Source organism: Xiphophorus hellerii, chromosome 12 (assembly GCF_003331165.1).
Source record: "Xiphophorus hellerii strain 12219 chromosome 12, Xiphophorus_hellerii-4.1, whole genome shotgun sequence".
In the NCBI taxonomy this organism is placed as follows: Eukaryota; Metazoa; Chordata; class Actinopteri; order Cyprinodontiformes; family Poeciliidae; genus Xiphophorus; species Xiphophorus hellerii.
In genome coordinates, this window is record NC_045683.1 from 26,380,349 (window position 1) to 26,402,772 (window position 22,424).

The window sequence follows — 22,424 nt, forward strand, 5'->3', positions numbered from 1 at the left end:
TTAAGGGAAGTTTGTTTGGAGGAGAAAAGGTTGTGCGGTACCAACTCTGATTATAAACAAAGCAAAAGTTTCTTCTCACTTAAGCTAACAGGTAGCACTAAACTTCTCCATGCGTGACTTGGGTACAAAGCGGTAGTCATTCCTACTGTTTTACTCCTTTGTTTCCGTCTTAATTTTTAGCTGAGGAGCCGACGCCGTGTTTAGGAACAGTTTTCCTCTAATCCGATTCGGGAGATTTTCTGGGAACACAGCAGGTAACAAATGCCCTTTATAGTTAGAAACAGAGGGAATTCCTCAGGCACCTTTTCCAGACCTATTGAAGCACGAATAGATCTGTGTGTAAACCGAAGCACATAGCAACACCTTAATGCATCTGTAAACACACGGCAGGCCTGTAACCTTAGCTGTTGGAGGTCCTGTTGATCGCTTGGCAGACAGGGAGTCTTTTTAAAAATGTATTACAAAACCCTAGGAAGACTTGGTTTGGTGTAGAAATCATGACACTGCATATTTAAACCATTTGCACTACATGCTGATAATCCTTAAAGGTGTTTTAGTGGTTCACTGTGAGTCAGCAGTGCGGAGTTAGTGTTAGCAAACTGGCCATCATCACCCTGTGAAAAGCTGGAGCATGCCATGCTTAACCAGTGGGCTTGCCTGCAAAGCTGGAAAGAAGCCCCCCGACTGTAAATCAGGCTCGTCCCTGATCCACACCCATCCTGTTGTAGGTCTGGGGAAGAGAGAGCGGCGTGACTGACCTCATCGCTTAGGCAACCGAGCCTGTCTCACATCCTCAGGAAACAGTGAAGGAAAACAATGAGCGGACTCAGTGCTGGAGGCCGTCGAACGCTGTTGGAGGGGGCAGCAGCAGGCCTGCAGTCTGTGAGCCGGGTGCCAGAACAGCCTTTCCTCTGTTAATTGCTGTTGTACCATACTGTTGTTCCAGTTGTAGCTCCTTTCAGTCGCTTCCTGTTTCTTTCTCCCAGTTAACATGACCTCAGATCTTGGCTCGAGACAGGCATTGACTGATATCAGGTTAATAAGGCTGATGTAAAGCTTGATGCTTTTAATGCTTTTATTTTTTCATGCGTATGTGTTCACAAAAGAAATCAGTACATCACTCTGAAGCCTTAAAAACTTCAAGATCTCTGAATTTCTACAAATTATCAATACATGCCACATTAAGCTTGGATTTGCTTGTGAAAAGATATCTCCACTTAATAAACAGAGGTTTTGTCATTTTTTCATGAGTGGAAAGTTTTCATGTTATTGAATTTTGATCATTCTGGTTATGCAAATTATCCTTATTTTATTAAATTTTAGTGCAGTTTTTAAAATCAGTTTAAATTAGAGATTCAAGTGATTCACTGGTAGATAAAGATAATGTATATTTATGTTATTTTTTTTATTATAATAATGGTTTTTGTTTTGTTTACAGTTAGCTCTATGGCCTTGCATGAAGTATGCAGCTGGGAGCTGTATAAAGGAAAGGAAAGGAAAAGAAAACACAAACTTTTTCATTTTACAACTTAAAAAGGTGTAAAAGGATTCGGTTTTCATTTGTTTCGTTTCTTTTAAAATGTTAATCCCGGGAGCCTTAACCTGCCTATTGACCTGTCGGAGAAGAAACCTGATCCCCAACCTGGGCTTCTCCAGCAACGATGATGGACTTCCTATCTGCACTCGGGACCAAGCCTGCTCACCAAATTTCAGATCTGCTTCTTTCCCCATCCAGTTCATCAAACACTTAGAGTCCACATGCTCCACTTCCCCAGAAGGATCATCTGCTTACGGTTTCTAGTCCAAACTTTCCTCCCTCACTGTTGAGACGCTGTTCTGATTAGGGTCTTAAGCTGATCCACTCTCCTGAAAGGACGAAGGGTCGGCAGGCAGAACCTGCAGAGAACTTGTCAGCTGGTTATGTGTCCCTGTTAGATTAGTTGGTTATTCTATATAGAGTGAATGGATGAATATTTATCAGTGCCTCCAGGATTTCACCATTGTTTTTATGATCATTTATTTTTTGCTTTCAAAATCACAAATTTTGCGGTGCTACTTTGGAAATATTTGCAAGGAATTTTGTTAAAAAATCGACATAGAGAGGAAAACAATAAGGTCAAAATAACAGACAAACACAAATATTTTTTTATGTAAAGAATTTAAATAGCTACTCGCCATCACGGACTATAGCTCAGCAGTCACTCAAACCCAATGTTTTTGACAATTTTTGTGAAACGTTTGGAATCAAGTCACAATTACCCAGCATTAGTGGAAAAAAAAACCAAACTTTTTTGTGTGACTTTTACCGTGAAATTGCAAGAAACTGGAGGGCCTGATTTATTTATTTATTTATTTGAGCTAATTGAACAAATTTTAGCTAAATTGTTCAAAAGCTAAATCACATGGAGGTTGGAGTGAACATTTGTAATACGCTAAATATCCCACATGTCTAACAGTTGTCAACGCAATCATAGATAAAAAATTTTTTTAAATGCCTGGAACAAATATTATTGAAAGCACGAATGTGCTTTTAACAAGCGCTCGCATGCCGTAAATGACGAGATGGCCGTTCTCTGACAGTTTGCAGACAGCCCAGATGGCTCCTCGTTGACATACGGTTTTCATCCGCGTCTTGACTCCGACTGTCCTCAGTGACCGAGTGCTGCATCAGTCGTTAGACTTTCCCTTGTGATCTGATTTACTGTTCTGTGGGGAAGCACTTTTATTTTGGTCCAGCAATCTTTCAAAGGGAGTGTCATCTTTCTTACATGGCTCTGCTTGGCAGGGTATTTTTAGCTAGCAATCGCTAAATGACGCCTCTGTCCCACTGATTGTATGCCATTACTAACTTTCATCCATTCAACCATTGTCTGTTTGGGATTTTCTTTCTTAAACTGCACGGTAAAAAAAAAAAAAGTTAGCCATCTTTAATCTTTAAAGTTAGATTCTCTGTCGATTCCGTCACCTTTTGGATGTCATTTCTCTCTTTACCGCCGCCTCACTCCGGCCCCTGCTTTTCTTGTTTGTTATAAATATATCACGTTCGGTTGGCTTGATAGGATAGGATAGGGTTTCTGTTTGGGACCGGAGCCAGTTCTCCTCTTTTTTGCTCCCTGGGTATAAACAGGTGAGCTGTGGACCCTGATGACCTTTCACCGTTGCCCACATGTTCATGAAAAAGATCGAAGTGCTCTGGTTTCATCTGTGCCTGTAGTGTACTCCCCAATGTGTGGTGAAGGGCAGTAAAAACACAGGCATCTCCCTTATTGTGGAATTCAAAGCATGCTGTGGATAGCATTGAGTATTGAGTGTCTTCTTCTTGACTCCAGGTGTGTTGGGGCAGAGAAAGGCGGGACTTTAATGACCGTTTTCGCTAGATTAAGTTTGTGTGTTCGCGTTTAGAGCTGTTTTCCATATGCCCCTACCTGAGAGGTTTCTTTCTCAGGGTGGACGGAGGAATGTGTGGAATTCCCCATGTGCCTTCATCCCATCTGATAAACATCGCAGGACTGTGGAAGAGCCGTGAGTGGGTGGACAGTGGGTGCACAAAGTCAAGACTATACATGTGCCCACTCCCCCAAGAATGTGTATAATGTCAACACAATACGGTACCGCAGTTATGTCCACTGACAGCGCCAATGTAAGTCTGTGTATTGTTTGACTCAAGTCAGATGAAGTCGTTTGAAATAATTTGGTCCAGTCGTTTCATTTTTGATGACAGTTTTAGTCCTTTAGACCGCTGCACAATCAGCCATTGAGTCAGGATGCTGTTAGCAGAATTGGACTTTGTCCATTGTGGCTGCTACACACCGCCCACCCCCTGTCTGGAATGGAAAAGATTAGACCGATACTTAGCCCAACTGCTGGTTGGATTGTTGATGCTTTTAGGTTTCTGTAAGTTTGAGACTTTTCTGTATAGAGTTTTTCTTTCATAAAACAAAACAAATTGACAACATTTCAGGTCTACACGCATACTCAAACCTCTTCAAAGTGCAGTCTAGTTTTTAAATATATAATGTCATCTTTTTTTTCTTGGTCCAAAAATCATTTTGGGTCATTTTAAATAATTTCCACGAGGCTTCATTTTTTTTCCTTTAGTGAAACATATTTTTACTTTCCTGTTTTACCAAGAAGGATTCGTTATTGTTGGTCAGATGTTTTATTGCCATGTTTTTTCGGTCTTTGAAAGTTGGGAGCTTGATTATAGTAACATTATTTGATGTTGTTTCCTGTCTGATCAGTTCATCTTCATACTTTGGCAGCTGCAGGAAGTTTAATAGGCTGAGCTATTGTTACCTCATAAATTGTTAACATACATTGGCTGTCCACGTTTTAACTGTGGTATAGCGGTCCTAATGAGGAGAAGTAACTTTTTAAAGTGTGCAATTATTATCCATCCATTGTCTATACCCACTTGGCCTCGCAGAGTTTCTTAAAAAGAGTTTGGAAATATCAAGCAACTTATGATGACGCAGCGAATGTTCTGGAACTGCAGTCGGGTCTTCTAGCAAGTTCAGAGTTCACAATCAAAAATCTAAAACAACAAAAACCTAATTGGTCTGTCTCAAATGATCATCCTGTAAGTTATTTAAACTTCTTCTGAAACACAAGACAAACAACATGAAGCAACTAGACCTGCACATTGCATCAAATCATTACATTGTACTATCAGTGTCTGCAATATCGTAATTGCAAAGGATTGCTTGGTTGCAATAACATATTTTGCCCGTCGCATGTTACTTTCTCTAATGGCTGAGAAGCTAATGCTCATGAATAGTGGTTGAGTCGATATGAAATGTAAAAAGATATGAAAGAAAAATGAAAGATAACTGTGAGTTACCTTATAATTTTCAGCAATAGCATCGTGATTAAATATTCTTCTGAAATCATACATACAACTACATGTAAAATTTTCTGATACTTTAAATGGAAACGTCCTTTCCGATCTGATCTGAACGGAACAAGTGAGTCTCAGCTGTGATTGGTGGACAGAAGAGCACAATGTCACCATGGATCCTTATGACGACGCAGCAAATGTTCTGGAACTGCAGTCGGGTCTTCTAGCAGTTCAGAGTTCACTACAGAGAATCAACTCAGGCCTTCGACACGCTTCCCTCTGCGCTGGGAAAGCAAGCATTTCTGGTTAGAGTGTTGGAAAAATGCAAACATGGAGAACCTATGGAGTCGTGAGCATACCGTTAACCTCTTTGAAATGTATGAGAAGGAGCTGAACATTCTCTTTGGTGAAAACGAAGAACTCCACCATCAAAATGCAGAAATCAGAGTCCACTTCAGGAAGAAGCTTGAAGCAGAGAGGAAGAAGAACATGGCTCTGAGTCAAGAAATTGACAAACTTAAAGAGCTTCAGGCTGCAGATCCCAACGAAGCCATTGGTCGTAAGTTGGTTTCATACTGTCAACTGTAAGCACATTTGTTTATGGTGTAGAAGATAACCAGTCTGCTGCTTGTACCTTACCTTAAAAGTAGAAGAAGTTTTCACTCATGTGTTTCTAGAATTGAATCGCCAACTCCGGGTAGAAACTAATCTGCGGATGAATATGGAGGCCAAAGCCGAGCGGGCTGTTCAAATCGCAGACCATTTCTTGCAGAAACTGGAAGAAATCCATAATGTCGGTCAAAAATGTCTAGTGCCAATCCAGATTCCCGATGCAAATCTCAAAAGAGGAGTGGATGACCTCAGTGGAGAACTGCTGGAGCTGAAACTGATGCTTCGAAAAGAAAAAGAATCGAGAGCTCACAAAGGCCCCCACGGGCCTGAGGTCTTTACTCAAGCGCACATAGAGGTTTCATCCGAGGTCCTGGACCACGTCGATGAAGAAAAGTCCAACAGCTACAAGGAGCTGAGGAAAGAAAGGGATGAACTCCTGCAGGAGATCCTGGCGCTGCATCAACGGGAATCCAACCTGAGGAATGAGATTGAGTGGAACGGTCTGAGAGAATTCGAGATTCTGGAAATGCTCTGTCGGGAAATATCAGGGTTGGAAACGTTGGAGAAGCAGCATCTTTGCCAGGACATGTCCTGCGAGGAGGAGAGGGACGAGAGGGCGAGGGCAAAGGCGATTAAGGTTGCCGTGGCCTAGTGAATGCAATGTGTGCTCAGAGCAGTAAAATGTTGTGTAAGTGAACAATCAACACACTTTCATAATGAATTAATTTATAGTTCTGTGTTCACACATCCAGAATGAACTAGCTGACTATCTTTTATCTACTTTCCATCAGCTGCCAGCCTGGAGCAAACAGAAGAGCAAACTACTGATTCATGAAGAAGCTGAGATTTCTGAACTCAAACGGACAACCTGACCTTCCATTGTCTGCCTTTACTCAATATTTCTCTGATCATAAAAGAAAACTCTTCATACCAATCTGTGTTGTGAAGAAGATTTCTTTCTTTCCTCACTGATTCATTATTTAAAATAGAGTCATCATTTGTATTTAGCATCATTTAAATGAAACAAATGGATAAGGAGAGTTGGACAAGAATCTGTTCAGACGTTTATATCTAAACTTTTTTTATTCTTTAAAGGGAGAGTACTTTTTTCCATAAACTGGGATCATGCTCATAAAGTCTGCAATATTTACTTCCAACAAAAAACATTGATTCCATACCGGAGAATTTGTTTAGTTATCATTTATTTATTTTTGCACAAAACAGCATAAATATTTGCCACATACAGCTAAGAGAGAGAAAAATTTTAAATAAGCCATCCATCCATCCATCCATCCATCCATCCATCCATCCATCCATCCATCCATCCATCCATCTTCATTCATTCATTCATTCATTCATTCATTCATTCATTCATTTATTTATTCTTCCGCTTATCCGGGGTGGGGTAGCAGCTTCAGAAGGGAGGCCCAGACTTCCCTCTCCCCGGCCACTTCTCCCAGCTCCTCCAGGGGAATCCCGAGGCGTTCCCAGGCCAGCCGAGAGACATAGTCCCTCCAGCGTGTCCTGGGTCTTCCCCGGGGCCTCCTCCAGGTGGGACGTGTCCGGAACACCTCACCAGGGAGGCGTCCAGGAGGCATCCTGACCAGATGCCCGAGCCACCTCAACTGGCTCCTCTCGATGTGAAGGAGCAGCGGCTCTACTCTGAGTCCCTCCCGGATGACCGAGCTTCTCGCCCTATCTCTAAGGGAGAGCCCAGAAAAACCCATTTTGGCCGCTTGTATCCTCGATCTCGTTCTTTCGGTCATGACCCAAAGCTCATGACCATAGATGAGGGTGGGAACGTAGATCGACCGGTAAATCGAGAGCTTCGCTTTTTGGCTCAGCTTTCTCTTCACCACGACGGACCGGTACAGCGCCCGTTTGACGGCAGACGCTGCGCCAATCCGCCTGTCGATCTCCCGCTCCCTTCTTCCCCCATTCGTGAACAAGATCCCGAGATACTTGAACTCCTCCACTTGGGGCAAGGCATCCCCCCTGACCCGGAGAAGGCACTCTACCCTTTTCCGGCTCAAGACCATGGGTGTGAAATAAGCCTGTATATTCAAATCCTTGATATACAAAGTTATTTGTAGCTCATTATATAAAAAGGTATATTTCTCCTAACTCCATATATTCCTTTTTATAAATGCACAGGTAACAAAGCCCCACCCAGCTCTAGGTAATAATGGAACTAAACAATGATGTGTTACATCAACAATAATAGAAATGTCAAACCAACAACAAAAATAATTCACTTTCATATAGGCATGTACAATTTCTGGAGTGTAAAACTTGTGTTTTATGTGGTTGTTGCTTTTAATATAAGCACCAACTATGCTGTCTAAGCTAAACAAAAATAGTTGTCAGTAAATAATCTATTAAAGTTTCTATTTAAATATTCATTTCAAGCTAGAACACACAGGACTGCTTGGATGTGATGTTTGTTAGGCTGTAGTGCATTAAACTCTGCTTTACAGTAACATATTCAGCCATTTTCTCATCCTTCATGTTCTTATCTGATGTACAAAGATCTAAGCGACCCCGAGGAGAAAGGTCAGACTCTGTGATGATGGAAAAGAAGGAGAACGTAGAGGAAAATGTGGGTTATTATTATGTCGTTATCGCAATATTCCATGGTAATATTGCATTGTGATGTTTTCCTGATACTGTGGAGTCCTGTTAATCTTTTTCTAAAGACTGTTTTTTAAAATATGTTCAAAAACATGGCAGATGGATATTTGGATCATTTTCTTTAGGAATCATTATCATGGAGTAATTCTCACATACATAGAATGAATGTTCAATGTGCAAAATAATTCATTCAAAAATACTTTATGTACCCCAAAGGGAAATTATCTGTGTTACGACAGCATTGTGTGTTTCTTCAAAGGGTTGTTGGTTTCTGAGTTAGAATTTGCATAAATGACATAGTGAGTGATCTGCATGGGACATACTCTTGATTTTAATTCATTTATAATTTAATAAAATAATAAAGTACATGTTCATTGAGGATGAGGTGTATTTTTATCCCAGACATCTCCTTGAAGACCTTCTCTGATGGCACCGGATTCTTATAAAGACCACATAAAACTGATGATAAAAGTAAGAAGTTAACTTTTCATATTTCCAAAAGATTCATCACAGTTTTCTTTAAGAAGAACTTTGAATATTTCCAGATATTTACGGTCACTGCTGTGTCATATCAGCAGTCGATGGTGAGTTTGGAGAACTTTGCTTTGTCTGCAAGTGCCTCTGCAGTCCTTGGGCAGGATTTCCGTCCTTTCTGCCAAGGCCAACAGGAACTTTCTAGGAATTCAGTACAACAAGTATAGCAAGTCCAAAAGCGTGCTTAATTTGAAAACCTTGGTAAGAGAAATATGATACCACAGCTACATTTAGATCGGCGCATTTTACGGCTCACCTTTGTCCTAAAACCACTTGTGGCATTTTTCTATCTGCGGGCTTTGTTTTATGAGTGACAGTCAATTTAAGTCGGGCCTTGTTTAGCATGTCAGCACCAGGTGCAGATTATTTCGAGCTGGTCTGGATATTTCAGCACATTTGCAGAGACATGGTTACACACTGAGCTTACCGCTTTAAATAGGCCTGAGCTCCCACATGGTTTACGTCAAAGTGCAGGACGGAGGACGTTTGGCTTCTGGGCAGGATTCCCCTTTGGACCACAGGTGGTGATGATGAAGAGTCAGGATTAAATATGGAAGTTCTTGTCTGGAAAAGTGTGAAATATTCTCTTTGCCAATCTTTGAACCACTTTTTACATCAACGGGAAATAAAGCTTTGCAGTCATAAAGAAGCTCTAAATCGAAACAAGTTTGTATGTTCTCGGATTGAAACGACGCTGCTTTTTTTTTAAGCCAGTGTGAGCTTTGGATCATCTAAAGCAGATGATGGCATGTCAAAAGCATTGTAGCATAACGGCATGCAGCTGGTGACGGCAGTCTATTCTGGTCAGGCGGAGGCTGGCTGGATGGATGGACGGATGGTGTGATGTAAGGGTCTATTTTATTCTGGAGTTGCACCAAATTCTCAGGAGGATAACTTTGTACCCTCTCAACCCTGGACGCCATTCAGAAATGCTTTCTGCCTGTCTGCCTCTCTGTTATCAGTCTGTCTTGTTAAATTTGAATTCAGTCTTGTAAAGCTAAATGGAAATCCACAATAGAATAAATGTACAAATAAAGTTGGAGAAAGTAGCAGTGGTTGTGGTTTTGACAAATCAAGAAGGTAGACTGGGGATTTTGTTGTAAATATTGGTCCAGAGGTACTGGTGCCACATCAATGGACTGGCTGTGAAAAGTATAAGAGTAAAGAAACTGATTTGTTTATTTTTGTTTAGTTAATTCAGTAGTGGTGTGGTGCGTTCACTAACTGGAAAAAACATCAGACTTTTAGGTTTTTTGACAGGCTAATGAGGCTAATGGTCATGCCTGATGAGGCTGACAAATGGATTATTGCGGTCACCAAGCAATATCTCTACATTAGATATACAGTACAGACCAAAAGTTTGGACACACCTTTCTAATTCAATGGGTTTTCTTTATTTTCATGACTATTTATAAGGCAAGAAATCCCACTTATTAACCTGACAGGGCTCACCTATGAAGTGAAAACCATTTCAGGTGACTACCTCTTGAAGCTCATCAAGAAAATGCAGAATGTGTGCAAAGCAGTAATCACAGCAAAAGGTTGCTACTTTGAAGAAACTAGAATATAAGGGGTATTTTCAGTTGTTTTACACATTTTTGTTTAGTGCATATTTCCACATGTGTTATTCATAGTTTTGATGCCTTCAGTGTGAATCTACAATGTCAATAGTCATTAAAATAAAGGAAACTCATTGAATTAAAAGGTGTGTCCAAACTTTTGGTCTGTACTGTATTTCTTTATCTTCATATGATTATGTGCTTCTTCTGGTTTTCTTCAAATGGATCCTTCAGAAAAAAACCCACAAGTGTCTCGATGCAACTTTTTCACTTCCGCAACTGTATTGATATTACAGCTTTGAGTATCAGCTTATACCAATATTAACCTGATATAATTTCAACATCATAACTTATTGTATGGTGTGGAATGTTAGAAAAGGTTTGATCAGGTGATATTAATAATATTAGGTATGAGAACAACTGACCCATTTATTATTATTCAATGGCTTTGTTCGAGCGCTTCTGGACAGGAATGCTGGGTCAAAGTAAATGCTTCTGTTGGAGAGTTTGTATGCAGGCTGATATAATCTGATACTTTGTTGTTTGATACTGATATCCCAAATTCATCTCGGGTTGGGAACCTAAAAAAAGTATTTCACCTTTTCAGATGCGCTGCTTGCAGACCTAGAATCTACTACATCCCACATCTCGAAGCGGCCGGTCTTTCTGCCCGATGAGACCCCCTACTCCATCCCGACGGGCGGACTCCCCTACCAAGACGCGTCCGTACCGCCTCCGGTTCCACCTCCGCCTTCAGCCGACGCTCTGAACGGCTCCCTGACAGATCAACCAGACTCTCACCACTCCTCCCAACAGGTAGGTCTCTACTTTATGAGAGCACGAGGCGCTCTCTGGCTTTAAACCTAAAATGTTAATGACTTTACTCATCTGCTCCAGTCTTTAGGTTCGGCCCATAAGAGCTCGTGGTCCAGAGACAGCAGCAGTTCTCCGCTGTCACACATCGAAGAGGACCATGTTTACAGGTGTTGCTCCCCCTCTCTGAATGTCCTCTGAGTCAAACAGACTACATTTCTGTTTACCTTTAAGTTACACTTTGTGTGTTTTTCAGTTTTCCTAACAAACACAAGACGTCAGACTCATCTCCAGCAGCCATCACCTCTGCCCTGGGCAGTAACCTCTCTGAGCTGGACCGGCTTCTGTTGGAGCTTAACGCCGTGCAGCAGAGCTCCCCTTCCTTCCCCACTACAGGTAGAGAAAACTGCTATTATAATAAATAAATTGCACCTCTGCGTTCTTCTTCCTTTTGTGTCTAATCTGAAAACACTGACAGACATTTAAATTCCTAAAACGAATACAGAGAAGTTAGAAGAGTAGAGACATGCTGGAGAAAATACGTCATAGCTACAATTTTAACACATGTAAATGGGATTTTAGTATTAAATAACAGCATTGTCACAAATATTTTGCGTTTATATGATAAAAATGACGATGCGGGGCAGGCTGCCGAACAGACATGGTGATGCAACTGTATCAAATGTCATAATTCTTTGACATCTATTCAAGTAACACGCCTCAAGTTTTAATAAAAGCATCTGGCCTGAGCTTTCCTTGTGTCTTTTCTCTCCGTAATCTGCTTGTATTTGTGGTGGGTCGACTAAGACATGAGGACTGAAATCCACTTTGTAGAAAATGGGGAAACAGGACAAGGGGGAAGTTTGACACTTTCTCACTTCTGTCTGTGTTGAGCAGCGTTTACTCATCCTGTCACGTTTCCTTAGAGGAGGCAGCTCCACCTTTACCGTCTTGCAGTATCACCCACTATGAGAACGGAGGCACTCCTGACATCCTGGTAAGCCCCCCACCTCAGGAAAAGCCAAAACGAAATGGGATGAGGCCGGAGGAAGCTCGACCCCCAGCGGAGGGTCTGCTGGAGGGTTCAGGTCCTTCACCCAGGTACTGCCTCTGTTTTTACTCACTCTGATTAATGCAGTTAAAAGAAAAGCTAACAATAAGCTACTCAGAAGGAATATCAATAGTCAGGTTCTGTCAGAGGGAACAGTAGAGAGGTTCTCAATAAACGTATTGTGATCTTTCTAAGTAGGAGTGCGTGATATTAGGGAAAACATGTGGTATAATATTTGTATATGTTGTGATTCCAATATTGTTGTGACAAATAAACCAAATATTTAAACATTTTACTATCCTGTGTTCCGGATTCATAGCAAACATAGACTGCAGATAACTAGTCCAGCTACTAAAAATACAAACAAAAGCAACATTTCCATCTCAAACACTTGGTCTTGTGTGTTTGAGATCAGTTGACAAAAGTAATGCTTTGTCAACAAAAAGATCCAAGGATTTTTCATTGTCGTGCCATTTTTGCTTGTTTGTGGTACGAAATTCAGCCTGAGGTCCCAGATTAAGAAACTTAATACACAAATAAAATAAATAAAAAATAATAAAGTAATTTATTATAAAGCTTAGCTCTAGTTTTTTATTGCCTACATCATCTTTTTAAACTTTTTATGCTTCATTAAACAATAAATGTAATTAAATATCATCAAATATATCAGAGCTGCAGAGAGCATGAATGAATGGTGCTTAAATAATTAGCGAACACTTCTTGCACTCCAGGCGGTTCTTCACATTTATGCAAATTGCAAACAGTTATTCTGAGAAAACCATACATCTGCGGCATATCATGCAGCCCAACTTTCAAGTGTAATTGAATTTCAGCAAGGTTTATTTTGCATAACACTTTCAGAATTGTGAAATCCACAAAACCTTGTGAAAATATTGAAATGTTTCATTTAGTCATGGTGCAGCCGCATGTATTGAACGTATTTAATTAGGCCCGAGCAGCAAAGCGCTGCGAAGGCCTATTGTATCTGCACTGTTTCTTATTACGATTCTGCCCCCCCAAAGAGGCGCCTTTTTGGGGGCTTTATCATATTCAAAAACTCACCAAACTTGGCGGTCGCGACTAGAAAATTTAAAAATTTTGAATTTTAAGGTTGTCGCAAAAATCGCAAAAAAAATTGCTCAACGGCGGCAACTAGCAATTTTCTGTTGACACAATGGTATGAACGTACTTCATCGTAGAGACATGAAATTTGGTAAACTTGTAGAGCTCACCAAAAGACTCAGAACTTACATTTAATGTTATAAGCCAACTATCACAGGAAGTCGGCCATTTTGTATTGAATGTCCATTTTGGACATCGATTTTGACGTTTACAGCCTTCGTATTTGATCGAACTCCTCCTAGGGATTTTGATTGATCGGCTTGAAACTTGCTCAGTCTGATCATAAGGCATGTTTGATTTAAAGTTAACAAATTGGTGAGTTTTGGAGCATGTTGAAGGGGGGTTAGCAGGGGTCAAAGTTCACCTACTCGCCATGAAACACGAAACTCTTATATTTTCTATACAAAAACACATAGAGGGACCAAACGGTCAGTGATTGATCGTCATCAGGTGTCCTAAAATACCCTGTGCTGAAATGATGACATCACTTAAGCCACGCCCCCTGAGAACAGGAAGTGTCATGTTTTACTGTGAACGGTCGCTATCTTAGCCCTTTGACCTAATCAACATGAAACTGTGTCCAGAGACAGAAGACATGTTGGTGTGTTGAGGATTCCAACCCTGACCGGCTTTGACATAGCAGGTGGGTGTGGCGGCGTGGCGAAGTGACCTGTAATGCCGTTGCCATACGTTTGGCTCTGAATTCCACAATTTCGGGCCCAGCTGCTCCAAACTCACTAGGATGGATCCTTATCCACCCACCAACAGGAATTCATAACAAAATTTGGTGGGCGTGGCCTAATTTCTCTATAGGGCCCCCTAGAGTATTTTAAATGAACAGCCCCAAGCCATGCTTTAACCTAGAATTACGAAACTTGGTACACATGTGTATCTTGTCAGGACGCACAAAAAAAGTCTCTTAGAGCCATGCTCTAAACCCAACAGGAAGTCAGCCATTTTGGATTGAAGTTCAGATTTGGACCGTGATTTTGACGTTTACAGCCTTCGTATTTGATCGAACTCCTCCTAGGGATTTCGATTGATCGGCTTCAAACTCGGTCAGTCTGATCATAAGGCATGTTTGATTTAAAGTTATCAAAACGGTGGCTGTATGAGCTTGCTGAAAGGGGGTTACCAGGGGTCAAAGTTCACCTACTCGCCATGAAACACGAAACTCTTATATATCCTGCACAGAAACTCACAGAGACACCAAACTTTCAGTTATTGATCATCATTAGGTGTCCTAAAATACCCTGTGGTGAAATTATGACATCGCTTAGGCCACGCCCCCTGAGAACAGGAAGTGTCATGTTTTACTGTGAACGGTCGCTATCTTAGCCCTTTGACCTAATCAACATGAAACTGTGTCCAGAGACAGAAGACATGTTGGTGTGTTGTGGATTCAAGCCCTGACCGGCTGCGATGAAGCAGCTGGGTGTGGCGGCATGGTGAAGTGACCTGTAACGCCGATGCCATACGTTTGCTTCTAGATTCCACATGTTTCGACCGAGCTGCACCAAACTTGGCCTGACTCATCCTGGTGTGATGCCTGACAATGCTATGTCATCATATTATGATGTCATCTAAGCCCCGCCCCCTCAGAATGAATTAGAGAGATCTTCTGTGTAATTACATAATAAACAGTCCATGTTCGTCATTTGTAGGGCAATGCTGCCCTCTGCTGCCCACTGAAATAGTTTCATTATGTCAGTAATTCGACACCAGAGGGCAGCATTGCCCTATGGAATGACAGAGTTCAATTTTGTAATACACAGGAAAAAATGAAAAATTTGTAATTCTAACACAAAAACTCACAGAGACACCAAACGTTCAGTGATTGATCATCATCGGGTGTCCAATAATATCCAATGGTCAAATGATGACATCACTTAGGCCACGCCCCCTGACAACAGGAAGTCTCATATTTTACTGTTAACTGTCTATAGCTTCTGCACCAAACTTGGCCTGAGTGATGCTGGTGGGATGCCCGTCGATCGTACATCATCATATTATGACGTCATCTAAGCCCCGCCCCCTCACAACAGGAAGTGCTATTTTTTTCCTTGTAAACTTTCATCTATGGCTCTCTTGACCTAATCAAGGTGATTCTGTGTTGGATGACAGACAGGAAGTTGGTCTCGCTTGCTTTAAAGTGCCAAGAGTTTTCAATGGCGGCAACGCCGTTCGTATACGTTTGTCTCTACTTTCCACATATTTTGACCGAGCTGCATCAAACTTGGCCTGAGTGATCCTGGTGGGATGCCCGTCGATCCTACGTCATCATATTATGACGTCATCAAAGCCCCGCCCCCTCAGAACAGGAAGTGCTGTTTTTTTCCTTGGAATGCTCTGTTTATGGCTCTTTTGACCTAATCAAGATGATTCGGATGATGAGCTCTGTCAATGCTCGCTGCTGGCTGAACCGTGTGGGCGTGGCCAAATGGCGAATATCAGTCCCTCGCCATATGCATACGTTTGGCTCTAATTCACACATAGATCATCCGATTGGCGCCAAACTGGATATGTATGACCTTTGTTCACCTCTAAAGAGCCCAACGGGTTTGAAATGTAATTTGACTCCACTGCGCCCCCTAAGTTGATACATCGGCTTTATCTCCTCGATGCATCGACCGATCTGCACCAGATTTTGTGACAGTCGTCGGGGAGCGCTGCCGAACGCATTCACGCGTGTCGCCCGGTGGACGGGCGGGGAAAATGCGCGACAGCTTCTGCGGCGGCGAGCGGGCGGCGGTGCTGAAATCTGCGGCAGAGCTTCTGCGGTGGGGAGCGGGCTGCGGCTCTGGAAACCGCGCGAGAGCTTCTGCGGTGGCTGGAACCCCCGCGGTGGCCAATAGGCCGGAGCGGCGCTTGCTGCGAGGGCCGCCCGAGGCTGCTTGCAGCTTTAATTGGTTTTCTATCTGCCTGGCCAACACAAAGTAACAGTGTCACAGTGGGAATGATGTTTTCAGAGTGAGGCAATCTGCTTGTTTTCCTACACGCATAGTGTTCTGTATGCAGCCCACAAAAGTTTCATTTGGTCTCATCTGACCAGGCCCGGCGGGATGGGTGGGCATTGGGGGGCATTGCCCGCCCACAGTCAGCCGTGACCCCCTGGACTGGAAGCTGTTTGTTGTTTTTACCTCAGAGTGGCCAACTCTGTTATTCCTATATCGATTTGATACAGTTGGGGCTTCCGCACTTCCAATGTCAGCGCCTTCTGTAACTTTTTTCAGCCATTAAAACTTTTTAGTTGTTGTTAACACGTCGTGACCTGTTTTTCCTTTAAACGCAACATGAGCGCCACGACGCTCGCGCTGGGTTTACACCTGTGCGGCAGCGAAGGCAACCTGCTGCTGCTGTGCAGAGCTGCGCAGGTGTGTTAGAATCATGGCAGCAAAACGTGAAGAACTTTGGACAGTTTTTCCCCCAAACTAACCGACTGAGTTGAGTAAAGCTGCTGGGTTCAGGTAATGTTAGCTAAAAGATGACTAGCTAATATCAATGCAGCACCTTAAGCTTGTTAACTAGTAGCCTGTAGACTACTGATGTTGTTTATGTTCAAAAGTGAGTAGTACTTGTTACATTGAGTAACTTTTTTTGGAAAAAAGGTACTTGTATGAGTAGTTTTACTGCACTGTACCTTTTTCTTTTACTTGAGTAATATTATTATTGCTACGTGTTCATTTTGCCTCCCCAAAATAAGTCGATGCCTCCCGTTAAACTCGTCTGGAGCCGGGGCTTCATCTGACCACCATCTTTCACATATTTGCTTTTTCTCTTTTATGGCTTTCTTATTACTGCTCTTCCAAAAAGAGTATATGACAAGTAATTGTTGTGGCAACAGATTTTTGAACCGCATACTTCAATCTCTGCAGCTCTTCTGGGAGTTACCAGGTTTTTACACTGGATTTTATTTTTGGACATAAGAGTACAAAGATAAATTCATATACAATAAATACGCTTTAGGTTTATTTGTCAAGACTTAGGGGTTATAAATCATGCAATTATTCACTACTTTGCTTTGGTCTGTCAAATAAAATCTCAATGAAACATAAAGTTTGTGAATACTTTAGCAAGGTGCTCTATATGGCTTTGTTTATCAAATCCTTCAACGTTTTATGTGCTTGTAAGCCTATAAATATATACATGTTTGACAGATTTAAAAAATGAAATTGTATTTTTCTTGTTTTTTTAAATGCTTCATTAGGATAATGTAAGTGTATATTAAACTGCTTAGCCTTATTTACAAGAAATGGTGAAGAAATGTTAGTAATGGTATTTATACTTGGATACATTTTACTGTTCTGTGTAAAAACACAGAATAAAACCGGGGTTTTAATTAAGGTGCACTGATTGATTTGACTGATTTTCTGGCTCATCACCAATCCCTAAAAAGTCTTATCTGTCAATTCCAATTTTTTCCGATGCCAATGTTTTTTATTTGAAAAGTCGTTGAACATCATGACAAAGTCGCTAATTTGGCAACAGTGGGGCAACCACTGTTAATTGCACACATACAGAGTTGACCTGGTGGTTGGGTCTGTCAGCCAGCCCTCTCTCACCGTACAGGGAAAGAGTACAGTGGCTGATTTTCAGACCTTTGCAGATGTGAGATCTCTAATCTCCCAAAATTAAGAAAATCTGGGCCAATTTATTGGTGCATCCCTACTTTTAATCCCATTTACATTTGGATTTAAGTTTCATTGTTGTGAAAAAGAATCACCTTCATGCTTTCCAGCTCTTCCACACGTCATAGTGATTTGGATGCATCTCAACAGCAAACAAGAATGTCGGCTTCCTGTGCCACCAGAGAGTTGGATGAACTGATGGCCTCTTTATCTGACTTCAAGGTACAAGTCAGCATGAGTATATGTTGTGGAGGCTACTTTACATCCTCTGTTCACAAACCTCTCCTAAAGAAGTTTTATAACCTCTGTCCTCTTCCTCTTATTTTGTTGTACTTCTTCTGTTCTCTAGCCCAGCTCTTTGGGCTCTCTGCCAGACCAAGCAGGGACACCAACTACCTCTCACCGTTCTCCAGCGTCTTCCTCCTTCACCCCAGTGGCTCCTTCTTCTTCTTCTCTTAGTCTTCCCCACCCATCTGCCTCTTCTTTCCTCCCTTTATCTGCTGCCCTAGAGTTGCACATAGATGAGGAAGGAAAGGATAGTGGCTCTGCGATGCCTCATCCGAACCTTCTCGTACCGCACAGTCCTACTTCGTCTCTTTCTGCTGCCAGTGACATCGACCTGGACTCTGTCATAGATGTCTCTGCCACCTTGCTGTCCTCCCAAACAAAGTCCCTGCTCGTCCTCTGTCAGTCTGTTCCATCTAGTTCCAGCTTGTTAGGAAATAGCCCGAGCCTTTCCAATGCCACTACCCCCTCTCTTACCTCTGTTAACACCGTCCTGGAGCGCAAGACCTCCAAAACCCCCAGTCCGTCCGCAGAGCGGCTTTCACCATCAGTTAGTAAAACGTTCTGTGCTTCTGAATCTATCAGCCCGCGGCCTGCTTGTTTTCTTGACCAGGACTTAGATTTCACCTCCCCGCCTTTTTCAAAAAGCCGCACTCCCCCTCTCTCGACTCCTTTGCCTCTGCCTGCTGCTGCGTCTCAATCTCTTCCGCACCTCCTATCAGCACCGTATTCGCCGCCGTCTGCAGTCTCTCCGCTGATGATCCCCTCTCCTCTGATCTTCACCAGTACCAGCAGACAGCTGTCAGAGGTGTCTCCTGTAGCCCAGAGAGACACTTCCCTCGCTTTACATCAACCGTCTGCAGAGGAGCCCTCTCTTGACGAGGCCCTAGATAAACTTCTAGCGATGAGTTTTGCTCAAAGTCATACATCACACACAGAGGAACCACTAGAGACGGTGGAGGCTCACTCTCTCGGGAAAGGACTGCAGGAGGTGCAAGAGGACCTGATCCTGCCCATGGACAGAAGCTGTGTGCAACCCGACACGTTCGCCAGCGCCACCAACACCATCACAGACGACTCCATAGATATGGGAACCGACGGAAACGGAGACCTGGACTGGGCTGACGAGGAGCTGTCAATGTCCCTACATGATGGACTAGACGGCACCATGACACCGTTCACTGAGAGGCTGTACACAGATGGCAGCATGACTCCACTGACTGAGGCCAGCTGGATGGATGAGTCCATGACCCCCTCCTCGTGCCCTGGGACCCCTGAGGTTGCCTTGGACATGCCCCTGCTCCAAGCTCCCAGTATAGACAGAGTCTCTGCGACGGGACATGTATGCATATACACGGCAGGCTTGTTTTGGTTCTGGCTGCTGAGACTGATGCATGCTAGCATTTGCTTCAGCTGTGTTGTTAACATCTTCAAAAATGGCTGAAGTTAAAAACTGGTACATATTTATCAACCACGCTGGTCGCAAGCCGTATTCTATGCTATGAAGTGTTTTTAAAATTTAGTAAGCTACTGTTTGGTCTATATATGTATCAACTAGGGGTGTACTGATAATTTGGTGCCAGTGTTCTTAATTTTGGGAGATGTGCAATTGGCCAATATTTACATGTGAAACTGATCAGTCACTGTCCCATTTCGCTTTGCTATAAGAGAGGGCTGACTGACAGATCTGCTGTACTTACCGACTTTCCAGACAAAATGAAATCTGTATCAGCCAAAATAGGCTTTTTAGAGATTGAATATTTCTTGATTCAATTACAAAAAAAATACAGTTTGTGTTTAAAATAGCTGGTTAAAAATTATGCCAGAGGAAGCACATAGATGTAGACACTCTACTAATACTAAAAACTCACTACAATATCCACCTTGAAGAGGCTTGATACAAGTTAGCAGTTTGGTATCTTGTGTTCCCTAATTGGAGAAAGTTTTTTCTTTTGTTGTTTGTTTTTTTTTAGTTTCCAACCAGCCATCTAGTAATTCTAATTGCTGGTGGATATATATTCCTACTTACAGTGTCTTTGTTACCATAATAAGTAAATAAATGAATACAACATTTTTGGTTATCAAGCACAAGAAAATAAGTTTTTGGATTGTGATTGCACCATGGCTAACTCAATGCTTTTGCTGCTATAACCATAAAAATAATTTCTTACATTTGGACTTGTGTTGTGTAAAAGAAGCTAACGCATCTGACTTGGTGAGTATTTTGCTTGCTTGAGTCATGTTGAAGAGGAATTGGAGGGTTTCAGCTCATTGTCGTCTTATGACCAAGCATGCTTAAAGACCATGATGCACGACTCCCAAAGCCCGTTGGCATGTTGCGTGAATTGGTTTATGTTGAATCTGGGTGTAAGACGAGGTTTCCACCGTTCCCTCCTAGATAAAATCGGTGATTAGGCGCACTAAAGAGACTCCCAACGTGCATCCTATGTATCGCGACGGTCACCTGCGCAGGAAGATGGGTCCCGTCATTGTAAACAAGAACTCGTCTCAGGACCGCCTCATAGAGGAGCTCCAGGGTAAGCTCGGGATCTGCCGCTCAGAGCGGCGCCGCAAACAGTCGGATGAGTGGCTGACCGAGGGGGTCGTCATCACGTCCAAACCCCAGCGTTTCCGCGCCGACGGATGGGGCGGTGAGGTCGACAAGGTTGGCTGCTGTGTGCTCAGACGTTTAACCAAAGTATCTTTCGGCTAATTCACCTTCTTTCGCTTTTCCTTCACGCTCCTCTCTGTCTCCCTTCAGATCATAATTCCTCCCGAGTCACCAGTCCCTGTCAGGAAAGTCCTCCCACCCCTCTCTCCCCCTAACCCTCTTCGCCCCGCTGTTATTGAAGAACCTAAGAGACCACTCCCAGTACAGCAGCCCCCCGTCCCAACACCACCACCTCTTCCTCCACCTACCTCCTTTAATTCACAAGCCATTCGTGCTCAGGAGCCACCTCCTCCTTCTCGGCAAATTACAAAAGCCATACCCCCACCGGCGCCCGTTCAGGACCTTCCCATCCTTAAGCCAGAACCCCCTTCTCCTGTTGTCTGTATCCCAAACCATCCACCACCAGTGGAGCCAGTACAACCAGCAGCACCAAAACTCCTGGTGTCTATAGGCTGCCAAACAGAGTATGACCCATTCTTCCCTCCAATGCAGGCACGAATTCCCGTCTCTTCCCCCCTTTTGTTGTTCACCCGTCCTTAGAGATGTCTGTTTTTGAACTTTGGTAACCTTCAAGTGACTAATTGTTTCATTTGCATCTCTGTGGAGCAGAAAGACATAACTGTTTGCAACCGTTTTAGATCATGGCCCAGGGGAAGGCCGGAGTTCCAGGTGGGCCACCCACACAGGTCAACAAGCTGGACAACATGCTTGGTAGCCTGCAGTCTGACCTCAACAAACTGGGAGTGCAGACAGTTGCTAAAGGAGTCTGTGGTGCCTGCTGTAAGCCCATTGTGGGACAGGTGAGATGATACAATCAACTTTCCATACACTGGGCCTTACAAAAACTTGTATACCCTCTGGATAACCCTTAATCTATTCTATTGGAATTTTATTTGATAGATTTACCCCAAATAGTGCATAATTGTGAAGTAGAAGAAAAATAATACATTTTCAGACCTTTGGGTGTGACATAACTTTGTGTTCACCCTCATTTTCCCTGAAGTACAACAAATTGCCTTTCTAAAGTCACCAAACCAGTGAATACAATCCAGCTGTGTGTCATTTAATCATAGAAATACAGCTAGAAAACAAGAAATATTGTGGAAACCAAAGAAACAAAGGATACAGATCAAAGTGGGATTAGGTTACAAAAACAATTCCCCAAGCTGAAATAGTCTGCCAGGGTAACGAGACATTTTATCGTATAATATCGGAAAAATGTCTGGCAGATTGACTTATAATTAGTACTTTTTCGTCAATATTAAGGGACATTTGACTTAAAACAAGCTCCTGTAATTTGTTGAAGTTACGTGTCAGTAGGTTTTGCCTTATTTCAAGTATGCCAAGTTATTTGCACCAGAACCTGCACCAAAATTACTTTGGGAGATTGTGTTTTTTGCAGTGTTTGTAAAGCTCCCTAAATAATTGGTCCAAACATGTTTCAATCCTCCATCTGCTCTCCTGTTCACTCAGGTGGTGACTGCCATGGGCCGTACCTGGCACCCTGAGCACTTTGTGTGTACACACTGTCAGGAGGAGATCGGCTCCAGGAACTTCTTCGAGCGGGAAGGACAGCCGTACTGCGAGAAAGATTACCACAATCTGTTCTCTCCGCGATGCTACTACTGCAACGGGCCCATACTGGATGTGCGTCATCGCTCTGTAAAAACGTGAACGTCTC

General features: G+C 42.7%; 1 protein-coding gene across 1 annotated transcript in view; it reads left to right on the top strand.

The window, feature by feature from the left end:
* LOC116729323 (peroxisome proliferator-activated receptor gamma coactivator-related protein 1-like) overlaps positions 1 to 22,424 on the top strand; it is a 28,251-nt gene that overhangs the window by 2,916 nt on the left and 2,911 nt on the right. The window contains exons 2-11 of the mRNA XM_032577761.1: positions 10,781 to 10,989; positions 11,071 to 11,156; positions 11,243 to 11,382; positions 11,913 to 12,087; positions 17,898 to 18,009; positions 18,137 to 19,414; positions 20,471 to 20,737; positions 20,834 to 21,235; positions 21,382 to 21,543; positions 22,217 to 22,390. Coding sequence (XP_032433652.1) covers positions 10,781 to 10,989; positions 11,071 to 11,156; positions 11,243 to 11,382; positions 11,913 to 12,087; positions 17,898 to 18,009; positions 18,137 to 19,414; positions 20,471 to 20,737; positions 20,834 to 21,235; positions 21,382 to 21,543; positions 22,217 to 22,390 — 3,005 coding nt within the window. The remainder of the gene's footprint in view (positions 1 to 10,780; positions 10,990 to 11,070; positions 11,157 to 11,242; positions 11,383 to 11,912; positions 12,088 to 17,897; positions 18,010 to 18,136; positions 19,415 to 20,470; positions 20,738 to 20,833; positions 21,236 to 21,381; positions 21,544 to 22,216; positions 22,391 to 22,424) is intronic.